Source organism: Amphiura filiformis, chromosome 17 (genome assembly GCF_039555335.1).
Source record: "Amphiura filiformis chromosome 17, Afil_fr2py, whole genome shotgun sequence".
In the NCBI taxonomy this organism is placed as follows: Eukaryota; Metazoa; Echinodermata; class Ophiuroidea; order Amphilepidida; family Amphiuridae; genus Amphiura; species Amphiura filiformis.
In genome coordinates, this window is record NC_092644.1 from 43881147 (window position 1) to 43896381 (window position 15235).

General features: G+C 42.4%; 1 protein-coding gene across 1 annotated transcript in view; it reads left to right on the plus strand.

Moving 5' to 3' along the window:
- LOC140138265 (uncharacterized) overlaps positions 1–15235 on the plus strand; it is a 59188-nt gene that overhangs the window by 26258 nt on the left and 17695 nt on the right. Inside the window, 4 exon segments of the mRNA XM_072160179.1 lie at positions 1315–8792; positions 8795–12914; positions 12979–13320; positions 14494–15180. Of these exon segments, the coding sequence (XP_072016280.1) occupies positions 1315–8792; positions 8795–12914; positions 12979–13320; positions 14494–15180 (12627 nt within the window).

The following is a 15235-nucleotide window of genomic DNA, read 5'->3' on the forward strand; positions in this document are numbered from 1 at the left end:
GAAGCGTGCTTTTCTTTTTTAGAAAAAGCTTTTGTGTGAGGACATCCATAAACAGGAAAGTCTACTTTACTTTCACTTTTGCTTCTTTGAGTACATTATAGTGAGGAGGGGTGGGTGGGGTGTGTTTACATCATCCCCTTGCTCAAATACGCGTATTATCTTTTCCCTCTTCACTGCTGATATAATCGTAAAACAATCTCATCATACATTATATAGCATAAGCTTGTGCAAGTTGTGTTATTATTAATATTCGGTTCAAGGGCATAATTATCCACGATATATGGCCTAGTCATATTGCAAACAATATCCTGTCACTTCTCGTGCTGTTTCATGAGTGTCATATATAACAATATTCACCATATTAGCAAAAGACGTGTGGATATTTCACTAATGGCTGCTGCATGAAAAATACGACACTTCCAGAAGATAAGATTTTATAGGTCTTCTTTAAGGGCTCGGATAGCAACGTTTGCACAGTATTTTTGTGGGACATGAGAGCACATAAGAAATATGGAATTAATTGCATTATGAATACGAGATGTTCTTCTGATATCAAAAATATTTGATTTTTATTTTAATTCGCGATATAACATTAATTTTATGGCAAATTATTACAAATTGATATTTTTGACATTTGACAGTCCAAAAAAAAAAAAAAATCAAAATTATTTGATATCAGAAGGACATTCCTCGTATTCAGAATGCAATTCGATATGTCTGATGTGCTCTCATGTCCCACAAAAATACTGTGCAAACGTTGCTATCCGATTCCATAAACTTTCTTGTAATGATGTTACAATATTATCCGAATGATTGATCATATTAATATGAACACTCTATGCATATAAATTCAGGGGAATTCATCTGGGAAATTCATGATTATAATAATTTGTTACTCGAATTGAACACGAGGCCGCCATTACATGTTTTTCGTACATGATTTTCTATAAACTGATTGCTTATTCTATTGAGATGAGCGATGAATCACTGACAAATTGGTAGCTTTGAATTTTCTAGTGCTACAAATTACAATCGATTTGATTGGCCAAAAATATATCGCTCTTTGCTAGTTATTCCTGACAATCAATGCAGTCTTTATCTGATGAAGATAGGTTGGTAGTTATATAGTGTAACAGGAGTTGATGAGCTGTGTCTTGTTGGATAGGATATCATCAGTTTGGGTAAATACAAGCTTATTTCAAATGATTGAGATGGATGTTTTATGTAACGTTTGTATAATGTCATAAATTGAAAAGCAATTTCAAATTTTAATGCCAATTCATTTGTTTTCTCTCCTCTTTCGCTTATGTACAGGTACCATTCGATTGATGCAGCCTTATGAATCAGGCACGATGTCCTCCACAATATCTAAGAAACAAGTGCGATTTAAAGACCAAGCAATGAAGCAGCTCTCTTCCGACTCAATGCGATCAATGTCATCAGATCATTACACTAGCGTCTCCACTGATGACGAACTAGACGGAAGACCATCTGGTTTTGTACGAGAAACCAATAGACCCTCCAGCAGAGGGAGCATCGAGAGGCGGAAAAGAAGATCAAAATCTCTTCCAGTACGTGGTCCGCAAAACGGAAATGATCCACTTCCTACCATTGGTGTCATTAGGTTGGTGTCTCCAGACACGACTGATGAATTTGGCGTTTTTAGTGATCAAGGATATTCTAGTCAGAATTCTGTTGCAGACAAATCGCAGTACGAAAGCGATACATTGGATGCAGACGATGTCCATACAATAGGTATTTTGAAACTTGTGAGTCCACAAACGAGTCCACGACCTTTGAGATCAGAACGTTTCCAACAGAGAGCACGAAGTCCAGAAGAAAGAGTTAGAAGTCAAGAAAGGAAGAGCAGGAGTACTGCGAAGAGAGTAAGGAGTCCTGAAAGACACCCCAGTCCTGAGAGAAGAGTTAAGAGTTTGGAAAGACACAGAAGTTCTGAAAGGCATTCAAGTAATGAAAGAAGGGTAAAGAGTCTCGATAGACATTCAATACCTGAAGACAAAAGACAAAGAAATCCCAGCAGATCGAGAAGCCCAGAAGCCAGAGTAAGAAGTCCAGAAATAAGATATATTAATCCAGAACAAACAATAGGCTATGTGAAATTAGTTTCTCCAAAACCAAAACGAAGAGCGAAGTTGCAGAAGAAGGATGCTGCCACCGAGCCACACGTTCCGTGGAATAAATTACTGCATAAATTACAAGAATGTGTAGAAGAGGAAGTGTCAAAGAAATCTGCAAAACGCAGTGCTCCTAAAGATGTCGGGAAAATCAAATTGAGACGACCAGAAGGTATTGTACAAGAGAATGGCGCCCAAACGGATAAAACATGGTTGGAAATTATGCGAGACGTTGAAGATGTTATAGAAGAAAAACTACGACAAACACGCGGACCTGCAAAGTGGCCTAGAACGGAGCAAACAGCCGAGGACTCGTCAGAGCCAGTAGTTAACAGCGTTGGAGTCGTAAAGATTACAACTCCGGTACCTCATAAAAATGTTCGAGACAGTGCTACCCAACCAGACTTTTCCTGGAGGCAAATGATGAGCGAATTCGAAGACGAGATGAGAAGCACTCTACGTCGGGAACAAAAGCAACCTGCTCAGGCAATCATCAAATTAAAACAAGAACCTGTCAAGGATCTCAAGCCTGCTGTAACTCAGACAAAGAGCAGAGGATCGCAATCGCAACTTCCATGGGGGCAACTTGTTCGTAAGATTCAGGATGATGCAATGGACGAATATCACAGGACGGTTATGAAGCAGGGGGAGGTTGAAAAAGCAAGAACCAAGAAGGACCCTACACTTGTGAGTACCTTTAAATTAAAGGGTACCAAAGGTAAACAGCAGCAACCTGCTCAAGCTGTCATCAAATTGGAGCAAGAACCTGTCAAGGACCTCAGGCCTGCTGTGACTCAAACCAAGAGCAGAGGGTCACAATCGCAACTTCCATGGGAGCAACTTGTTCGCAAGATTCAGGATGATGCAATTGACGAATATCACAGAATGGCTATAGAGCAAGGAGAGTTTGAAAAGGCAAACACACAGAAGGAGCCTACAGTTATGAGTGTCTTTAAGTTAAAGGGTGCTAAAGATAAACCCAAATTGGACAGTTTTACGCAAAGTGAGCAAGTCAAAACGGATGAACAAACAACGCAACCCGATCGGTCTTGGAATGTAATTCTGAAAGACATGAAGCGCATATTAGAAAACGAGTACAGGCGTACTATCAATGAACTGGAGGAAAGACTCGCCGAAGTGCCAAAGGATGAGCCTGATTATGCGAAGACTTCCCCAAATTTTGCCGTGTTCAAGTTGAAGAGTAGTCCTAAGAAGCCTGCTGCTCAGACCGTCGCCGCATTCACTCAATCTGAAACTCCACAGATGACCGATTCGAATACACAGGCAGACAGATCATGGTCTAAGGTAGTTAAAGATGTCAGAGTGATACTTGAAAATGAATACCGCAGGACGATCAGAGAGCTGGAAGAGAGATTGACGGAGCCGGAGCCTGAGAGCAAGACCATTCCCACCGTTGCCGTGTTTAAATTGAAGGAGACAAAAGGAGCCCCTGTTGTGAAACCACATGTGACTGAGTGTGGAACTCAAGCTGCAAAACCGTGGGGAGATATCTTATCAACTGTTCGAGAGTCGGTAGAAAATGAATATCGCCAGATCATAAGGGAGCTTCAGTCTCAATTAGCTACGCCCCAAGAGGAACCTAAAGCTAAATCATTAGGCTTCTTTAAGATCACAGGAAAGAAGGAAAAAGGAACGAAAACACCAAAGAAAGAAAAGGCGACGGGACCCATGTTTCCTTGGTCGACTGTTGTGAAAAATGTTGAAGATAGCGTAGGACGGAGATTGAAGAAACAAAAACAATATCAACATATAGAGGAAGAACCAGAAAGACCTAAACAGCTAGGAGTTATCACTTTAAAGAGTCCAAAAGTGACCGCTAAACAAAATTACACACCAGTCGAAGAAGTCCCAACGCATCTTGGTGTTATAACTTTGAAGAGTCCGCAATTAAATGCTGAAATGAGCCATGATATTGTGCAACCTACACGAGAAGTTACAGAAAGATCAACATCACCAGCTGAGCCTTGGCCTCAAATAGAAGAGCTGATAATTCCTCAACGGTTGCAGCCTGTTGAGACCGCCATGCCAAATTTCGGAACTGAAATCGGCATTCAAGTTGAACACAAAGTGTCTACATCTGATTCTAGCATATTGTGCAGACCTGCTGTGTTTACAACCGGTTCATCTACTGTGCCCCCTGCAGTGGTAGATCAACACTCTCAAGTAATGCCACCTAACGAGGCTAATACTGCTACTCAAGTGAGGCCAGATTGCGCAGATTTTTCATACCAAGAAGCGCTTCCAATGTCTACATCTGATTTAAGCATATTGTGCAGACCTACTATGCTTACAACAGCTTCATCTACTGTTCAACTTGCAGTGGTAGATCAATTCTCCCAAGTAATGCCAAATTTTGGAACTGAAATCGGCATTCAAGTTGAACACAAAGTGTCTACATCTGATTCTAGCATCTTGTGTAGACCTGCTGTGTTTACAACGGGTTCATCTACTGTGCCACCTGCGGTGGTAGACCAGTACTCCCAAGTAATGCCACCTAACGAGGCTAATACTGCAACACAAGTAAAACCAGATTATGTTGATTTTTCACACCAAGAAGCGGTACCAGTTCGTCACGCAAAAACATCCCCTATCGTTAGAAGAAAGCATTTGTTATCAATATCTCCCATAGAAATAACGTCTACAGACCCTGAGATGATCGAAGAAACCAAACCAGAACCTATTCAAGAAGCGGTACCAGTTCGGTTGCAGCCTGTTGAGACCGCCATGCCAAATTTTGGAACTGAAGTCGGCATTCAAGTTGAACATAAAGTGTCTACATCTGATTCTAGCATTTTGTGTAGACCTGATGTGTGTACAACTGGCTCATCTATTGTGCCACCTGCAGTGGTAGATCAATTCTCCCAAGTAATGCCACCTAACGAAGCTAATACTGCAACTCAAGTGAAGCCAGATTATGCCAATTTCTCACACCAAAAAGCGTTACCAGTGTCTACATCTGATTCTAGCATTTTGTGCAGACCTGCTATGTTTACAAAAGGTTCATCTACTGTGCCACCTGCAGTGGTAAATCAACACTCCCAAGTAATGCCACCTGATGAGGCTAATACTGCTACTCAAGTGAAGCCAGATTATGCAGATTTTTCACACCAAGAAGCAGTGCCAGTTCGTCACGCAAATACATCCCCGGTCTTCGCAAGAAAACGTTTATTATCAATATCTCCAGTAGAAATAACGTCCAAAGACCCTGAGGCGACCGAAGAAATCAAACCAGAACCTATTCAGGAATTGGTTACACGAGAAGTATTAGAGCCTGTACATGCTTCAATCAATCTTGGTGTTCTCACAAAAGATAGCTATACTCAAGCTGATAGAGTACTTACACACGATTCTGTGAGCCAATACGAGTGTCACCAGAGAAGTGTTAATATCCAGGTCGAGCCACAGACTCGCGATCAACACATCGAAACAATCGCGAAACAACTTAATGAAATGGCCGTTCAATTAGACCCAATCCTTCAGAAGAATTTCCAGACGCAGATTTCCCCCGATATGAGTGACAGTAACACCATGACTTTGAAAAATGTTATGAAAGACACTTATACGTGTTCCGAGGACATGCCTAAATTATGGAAACAGACTCAGGTGACTCCGAATATGAAAACAAAGGGAATGGTCACAGATACCCACGAAGGGTTAATTGCATCGACGCAAACCATGTTAGATGTTCTTAATAGGTGGACGCAATATGAACCAGATACAATAGATAATTGGGTGCAAGTTGCAACAGTTCAGCGTCATGGAGTGTCCCAAACAGATTGGCAGGCTTCAGAAGATCAACAAGAGATCATCCCTGAGGAACTCAACGTCGTCAAAGCTGGACGCTATTCCTACATGTATGATTCTGACAGTGGTGTGGACACAAACACTCAAACAGAGCCAGTGCTGATAGTCGCAGATAGTTGTTCAGATACTGACATCGAAGTCATGGATTCCATCAGTCAAACTCAACCGGGAATTTTCTTCACCGAATCAGATTATTCAGATGACGAGATCGAAGTTGTGGATGTGGATACTCAAGCTGAAGAATTCGTATCGCTTCCACAATTTACATCTGAAGTTATTCGAGTCGCAGATATCCACGAATCTGAATCAATACAAGATATGATCATGGTCGCAGATGCTGATGCGCAAACACATGTCGACGTCAAGAACATCTATTCTCAGACCAAACCAATGAATGTCGAAGATCGTGCCGTTCATGTAGCAGCAGTGACACATCTAGCTCAAACGCAGACTCAAGAGGTAAAGAAGGATATCAATGACATGCCTTCACAGACTACTAACGTGGAGCTTATTCATCAAAGCGCTTGTACCGATCCTGCACAGATGTCCTATACTTATGTGCAAACGGATGGAAAGCGTGTGGTTGAGAGATCATCGAGCCCGATTGATATACAAAAATCATTTGCATTCGTACAAACAGATGCGAAACCAAGCGTTGAGAGAGCAGCTAGTCCAATCCAGACTTCAGTCGTCGATCGTGCCGCAAGTCCAATTCATGTGAAAGTCATCCATCGCGCAAACAGTCCGATCTTGGCTCCGTCGAATGAATTGGCAGTCCAAGCGTCGTACGTAACACGGGATGTATTCTCACAGCACTTTGCAGATGTTAAAGTGGGAAGAACCCAAACATCACCAAAGATGACGAGGCATAAGATGTCTTCAACTGATAGGAATCTTATGATAGATTCTTCTATACAAGCAAATCTCACTCCAATCAGTGTCGTCCAAGAGCGTATCACACCAATGTCAATAACATCGGTACAAAGCACTTTCTCTGCACCACCACCAAAGAAACAGGAAACTAGAGACAGTTCAGTACAACACGACTCTCCTGACGTTCCCGTTGAACGCGTTCCTCTCAGAGATGCCCGCATACAAGTTGAACCTATCACCTTTGAAGCACGAACACAATCTGAACAGACTACTGCCATTTCCTCCGGTGCCCAAACAAACTTCCTTGAACCGGAACCAATCCACGTCACAACCATCGGTGCTCAAACAGACTTCCATAAACCCGAGTCCTTTGAAACTCAAACTACTCCGATTTCTGCCGTCGACTTTGCCGCTCAAGCCAAGCCGTTGACCATTGAACAAATGACTGTAACCGATAAGGTAGAACAATCAACATCACAAGTCCAAGTCGAGCTTGGAGAAAAGAAAGTACCAACCAAAGACACTGAAGTCCAGCATGAACCACGTTCGGAAACCATGAGTACATCAATACAAGTTGAACCTATGACGTTTAATCAAGGGACAGTCACGAAACCTGCTGTGAGACACAATGTTGCTGTGCAGTCTAATATTTCTATGCAAAAACCCCGACGTATGATGTGGCAAGTCGTGAATGAAACATTCGACATTGGTACATCCACCAGAGTACCACTGTCAGAAAATATGACCCAAACTAGAGTGTCAAAGTCCGAAACAGGTGTGCAAATAACACCTGATATCAGGTCGACAACTGTTGCCACCAGTGCTAAACCTGAAGTACAAGATCATGCTTCCACTATCAAGCCAGACGTAATGGAAATGGATGTACAAGTGACTCCAGTCCAGAAGAATGAAGGATCGCAATATGAGAGACGTGACCAGGTGGATATGACTTCACAGTACGAACGATTAGAAAGTGAGGATACTGCTATTCAGGTCAAACCTGTAATTTGTGAGCAGGCAAGTTCACCCATCATTTCCAAACGAAGAGGTCCTTCCATGGGTACCCAAACTGATCATCTTGATGATGAAATGCTTGAGTCTTTCGTTGGAGAAGAGATGGTAAAGCAAGCAGAGATTATTACATTTATGGCAGAGCCTGATACTTATACTTCTCGTCTTCCAGAGTACCCCAAGGATCAATCGACCCAAGCTGATATAATTGATGAACTTCTCACACATGATAAATCGATACAATACGAAGCTTCACTAACTGATACATCCTCACAAGTAATACCAGTAAATATGGACAAATCAGTCGAAGCATCTGTTACAAACCGACCCAAATCTACTCAGGTTAGACCAAGCATATTTGAAAGAGGCACAATCACGGTACCACAACACCATCTCGATCGTATGACTCAAGCCGAGGTAGAAACTGTTGTCCGGGGTACATCACCTTTGTTGATGCGTAGGAATGATGTTGCAATCCAGTATGATACACCTGTTGATGTCGAACTTGCAATTCAACCTATCCAGATGGAACAAGTCCACGCTTCTATGACCATCCCACCTTCATACGTTAGTGCTGAAAATGTACATCTTCGTGAGGAAGTGAAAGAAGAAGTAAGGGAAGAGATTCGCGAGGAGGTCAAAGAAGAGATGAGAGAAGAACTCAGAGATGAGGTGAAGGAGGCAGTGCGTATGGAGATCCAGCGTGATATTCGTGAGGAGGTTGAAGAACAGATGAGAGAAGAACTCAGGGATGAGGTAAAGTGTGATGTTAAGGAGGAGGTTAGAAGTGAGTTAGAAAATGATGTACGACGTGAGATGACGTTCGTAATCCGTGAGGAACTAAGGCAAGATGTTAAAGAAGAGATGAAGAACGAATTTGAATCTCGCATAAGATTCGAAATGGAAGGTCGTCACAGAGCAGACATGGAGTTCAGACTTCGTGGGAGCTAGAGCCAAAGATCCGCGTGGAAATGGAGCCTATTATTCGACGTGAAGTGGATAGGGAAATACGAGCACAGAAACCGGTGTGTGTTGATCAAAGTACGGCCCCAATGCAAGAAGTGGTTTTCAATAAGCCGACACAAACGTCGATCAAGACCACGAGTCGAGGAACGTATCCTGAGAAACCTCCCGCAAATAATGCTTTAACTCAAGTACAACCAAGTACGTTTGATCGTGGTACTTCGCCGTTGGACACAATTACCAAAGCCATTTCGGTTCAAGCTTCAACTCCTGCAAAAGACAAAATCACTCAATTCGACACAGAACCAACCGTGAAAATTGTAGAAGTGAGGTCATTACCAGGTGGTCCGCCATCTAATCAGGTCAGCATCAATATCCAGACTGAGGTTGAACAATGTAATGAAGCCACTCAAGCCACAGCTAACCACAAAGTGTCGTTCACACAATATGAATCTTTGTATTGTATTGATCGTACACTGCAAGTACAACCAGTAATGGTCAACCAGAGCACCTCAATGTTATCACCGAGAGGAGAAGATCAAAATGATAGCTCTATGCAACATGACTTTGATATGGATGTTGAAGTACAGGCTAGTCCTGCAACACGTGAAGATGGCAGCTCTCCACTACCTTACCATACAGAAGAAAGATCAACCTCACCATACAAACAGCCTGAAGCAGATTACACCTCATCAGAATTGGACAGAATGCGGTCAGAAAGACCTACTACAATCAAGCTTGGAACTAGAAGAGTCTTCAGCTCTGAAGAGAAAACACCTGTCTTAATTGAAGATCCCTACAGAGCAGATATGGAGTTCAGACTTCGTGTGGAATTAGAGCCAAAGATCCGTGCGGAAATGGAACCTATTATTCGACGTGAAGTGGAAAAAGAAATAGAGCCAAAGATCCGTGCGGAAATGGAACCTATTGTGCGACGTGAGATGGAAACAGAAATACGAGCGCAGAAACCGGTGTGTGTTGATCAAAGTACTGTTGAGGACTTAGTGATGTTAAATCAGAGTACTTCAATTTCAGATATAGATGTTGAAGTACAGGCTTGTCCTGCAACACGTGAAGATGGCAGCTCTCCACTACCTTACCATACACAAGAAAGATCAACCTCACCATACAAACAGCCTGAAGCAGATTACAACTCATCAGAATTGGACAGAATGCGGTCAGAAAGACCTACTACACTCAAGCTAGGAACTAGAAAAGTCCTCAGCCCTGTTGAAGAGAAAGCACCTGTCTTAGTTGAAGGTCGTCACAGAGCAGATGTGGAGTTCAGAATTCGTGTGGAATTAGAGCCAAAGATCCGTGCGGAAATGAAGCCTATTATTCGACGTGAAGTGGAAAGAGAAATAGAGCCAAAGATCCGTGCGGAAATGGAGCCTATTATTCGACTTGAAGTGGAAAGAGAAATAGAGCCAAAGATCCGTGCGGAAATGGAGCCCATTATTCGACTTGAAGTGGAAAGAGAAATTAAGCCAAAGATGCGCGTAGAGATTGAGCCTACTATTCGACGTGAAGTAGAAATCGAAATACGAGCACAGAAACCGGTGTGTGTTGATCAAAGTACGGCACCAATGCAAGAAGTGGTTTTCAATAAGCCGACACAAACGTCGATCAAGACCACAAGTAGAGGAACGTATGCTGAGAAACCTCTCGCAAATAATGCTTTAACTCAAGTACAACCAAGTACGTTTGATCGTGGTACATCGCCCTTAGATACAATTACCAAAGCTATTTCGGTGCAAGCTTCAATTCCTGCAAAAGACAAAATCACTCAATTCGACTCAGAACCAACCGTGAAGATTGTGGAAGTGAGGTCATTACCAGGTGGTCCACCATCTAATCAGGTCAGCGTCAATAGCCAAACTGAGGTTGAACAATGTAATGAAGCCACTCAAGCCACAGCTAACCACAAAGTGTCGTTCACACAATATGAATCTTTGTATTGTATTGATCGTACACTGCAAGTACAACCAGTAATGGTCAACCAGAGTACCTCGATGTTATCACCGAGAGGAGAAGATCAAAATGATAGCTCTATGCAACATGACTTTGATATGGATGTTGAAGTACAAGCTAGTCCTGTGACACGTGAAGATGGCAGCTCTCCAATACCTTACCATACACGAGAAAGATCAACCTCACCATACAAACAGCCTGAAGCAGATTACACCTCATCAGAATTGGACAGACTAAGGTCGGAAAGACCTACTACACTCAAGCTTGGAACGAGAAGAGTCTTCAGACCTACTGAAGAGAAAACACCAGTCTTAGTTGAAGGTCGTCAAAGAGCGGATGTGGAGTTCAGAATTCGTGGGGAATTAGAACCACAGATCCGCGTTGAGATGGAGCCTATTATTCGACGTGAAGTGGAACGGGAAATACGAGCACAGAAACATCCCACAAATAATGCTTTAACTCAAGGGCATGAATTTGATATGGATGTTGAAGTACAAGCCAGCCCTGCAACACGTGAAGATGGCAGCTCTCCACTACCTTATCATACAGAAGAAAGATCAACGTCACCATATGACCAGCCTGAAGCGGATTACACCCCACCAGGATTGGACAGACTGCGGTCGCACAGACCTACTACACTCAAGCTTGGAACTAGAAGAGTCTTCAGCCCTGTTGAAGAGAAAACACCTGTTTTAGTTGAAGAGTCCATAAAACCGATAGAAGCTGATCTTACTACTCAAGCACCCGAACTGTCCTCTCTGGACAACATAGCACTGAGTCCAACAACTCAAAATTTGTTCTCACGGCTCGATTACAGCCTCAGATCTACGTCAAGAGATCCAAAACCAGAATCATCTAGCCAGTACAGATACACATACACAAGGTATGACGATGTACCATCTGATTCTACGGATTCCTACATGTCCCGATTTGATCGCGATGGCAGCTTGGAAACACCACGACACACATACACATACACAAGGTATGACGATGTACCACCTGATCCTAAGGATTCCTACATGTCCAGATTTGATCGCGATGGCAGCTTAGGAACACCACGACAACAACTCGCCTCAACTCTTTCCACTATTTCTCCTTACCAGACTACTGCTAACCTCCATTCATCTAATAGAGTCTTGCCACCAGGTACACAGGTCATCGTAGTACAGTCATCACATCCCGGTTATACTACTGCAATAATATCTAACACATCTTCGACTCTGACGACATCATTATCTCGAGGTGGTAGACCTACACCTTTCACCAGTCTTTCTCCAATTTTGTCGTCCGTCTCCTCATTCTCAGATAGCAGTTCGGAAGATATTGATGAGCTTGAGCAAATAAGACGAGATTTACGACTGTCTCAAGTCATTATTACAGATGACCCAGTTAAGCTTATCCACTTCTTGCTCAATCACGAAATCTATCCTAACCGACGTAATACAGGAGGGTTCACCAGGTATAAACCAATGGAAACTTCTATCTCTTTGCTCTTCAGTGACTCTAGACGATCTCATCACAGTTCAGATTATCGACATGTAACACCTACCATGGATTTCAGAAGACAAACTACGTCAACCACATACAGTAATCGATCATTATTACGAATTTCTACGGGTAGTCCAGATTTACCTCGTCAGAGCAAGCCGTTCAGATTGAATGTCTCACACGACAGCAAAGGTTCTCCACGTCCGGGTTCCAGTCTATCACCGCCAAGATCTACATCACCAGTTCCACCTCGTGTTACTCCAGAACAAATCGCCAAGCTTCCAATTCCAAGAGGAATGATCACGCGTCTATCGGACTTGCTAAACGGAGAAATTGATCCAAATGATCCAACGAAGTCTCAATCAAAGCTTCCTCAGGGTCCACCCAAATTTGACCGATCAGTTCAAGATTTAGCCGAGTTTTTCGACTCCTATGAGGCAATTGATAACTTCTTCTCTCCAGATAAGAAAGACTCTCCTGGTTCTGACTCGGAACCAGATACGCATGATTCTGATACAGATACAGAACACTGGCAAGCCGTGCTAGATTTCACTACCCCATATTCATCATATGCAGAGCCGCACTATTGGTCTGACGAGCCGGAACATCATTCTTCAGATGAATCCTTCTCTGAAGATGACGACGTACGTGTGCTGCACTTATGACCTCTTGTACCCAAATCTTTCACAACTCAAAACTGCATCTTCTTCAGATGATGAACTTTATTCTCCACGTCAATCCTTCAGACGTCGAAAGCCAAGGGCTCAATTGGACAGCAAGAAGGTCCGCCATGAGCTTGAACTTACTGAAGTCGTCACACCAAAGACGACAAATGTGAAACTTACAAGTTATACACCGAGGGATACTGCGAGTAGATACCTTTCAGATGCAAGCTGGCACAATAGTTTTGGCAGTTTGCAGAGGACGAGATCAGAACCCGACATTATGTCTTTGATTCGTGACGAACAGTCTATTCCGGGATCCCCGACGCCGTCACTTGCAAGCAGTCATGCCAGTGAGATGTTGAAAGAGAAGCTTGCAGCTGCAGCTAAAGGTAAGAAAATTTGACAAAATTATAGGAAGAGCTCAAGTCAAACTAGGACAATAATTAACATGATTAATAATGTAAGATGATTTTGAAGCAGTGGCTCCTCTGACAAAATGCAGTTGAGTATTAACGCACAATTAGTCAGCAGTAGATCAGTTAACTTTCAGTATGATGCTGGAGTGATGAAGAAGGAACTCCTAAGATATGGAACACGTTGACCCAAAGTCATTCTATTGGAAAAATAAAACTTCTTTATTCTAAGGATCTTTTGTAAAACGATCTATTTTGTTTGGCATTTGGACGGAGATGATATTGTGTAATAAACTCCTCAACAAAAGTTTGGAAAGTTTTTTTAAGCATCTATATTTCCGATTATGTGTCACATGTTCATATCGTGTTGCATATCAATGGATAGGGGTGTGTGTGTGCTTCGCGGAGAGCAGACGTGTCATCTAGTTGCTGCTCAAAATTGGCTTGAATCCACCATCTTATTCAGCCATCCGCTTTCCATTTGTCATCCATGTGGTAAAATAACATCCTTACCACACAGTAGTGTGCTTTTTGTGATATAAAATTTCATCTGGGTCAGGTATTTTCCATCATTTTGTAACTTGTTATTGTTTTGATACCAATCCAAGATGGCGTCTCCATTTATCATCATGCAGTGCTAACGCAATAGCGTAACGCCGGGTGTGGTGGCAAGTAGGGCTGGGATGTGTGATGGTGACCTTATTTTTCATCCATGATGCATCATGAAGGTCTTCATTTTTCATATATCTCTGTTGGTGATTTTTATATTCATGTGTAAAAGAGAATCGAGCTACATAAGCTTAAAACCCAGTATAAATTCTGTAAACATACATGTTGATGTTGTGTCAAATACTCATCATACTAGTACAGTGCATTATGTTTCTGATGAGTATTCACTGAGTCATAGTAATATATCAATATGCTCTTACATGTATTACTGTTGTTATGATTGTTGTAGATGTCTTTCACCATTCAATATGCATGAACATGTCAATATTTCTGATACAATTGCAAACATGACATTTGTTTTCAAGTTCTACTTATATCCTGCTGACATCAAATTGTTACTTGGTAAGATAAGGTCGAAGTCAGACCATATTAGTCTCCGCAAGTTGGTTCTCACCTATTGCATGATCCTTGTCATGCAAGCTGGCGATATAGAGACTAATCCCGGTCCCGATTTCCCCTGCCAAATTTGCAATGAAGAATGTGACTGGTCATGCTATGCTGTTGGATGTGACATGTGTGACGCATGGTTTCACGCCAAGTGCCTAAATATGAGTACTCGGACATATGCAGCTCTGGAGGACAGTGATGTCTCCTGGATATGTACGTGCGGCTTGCCTAACTTTGCAAGTTCATTGTTTACCTCTTGGTCGACTGTAACAGAAAATAGTTACAGAGTGCTATCTTCGCTAAGTAGTGAGGATGACATTAAATCCCCCTTAGCTGCATCATCACCTATTCATATTCCAACTAGGCATACGCAAGATACAGGTTTTCATAAACGTACAAGATGGTCTGACAAGCCTACTACCACTGGTAGTGGCCATCCCTCCCCTAAGAACAAACCAGTCAAAGTCATGGTCATAAACTTCCAGAGCGTCTGTAACAAAGTTGCCGAGCTGGCATTCTGTCTGGACGTAAATAGCCCTGATATTTTGATCGGAACAGAGTCTTGGCTGTCGGATGACATAAGTAGTAGTGAAATTTTTCCATCAAATTATTCCGTCATCCGAAAAGATAGGCCCCTTGATGACCATGGTAAGCGTTACGGTGGAGTCTTTATCTGCATGAAAAACGACATCATCATGTCACATCGTGCAGACTTGGACAGTGAGTGCGAAATATTATGGGCACAATTAGAGCTTGTCGGCTCCAAAAAAATCCT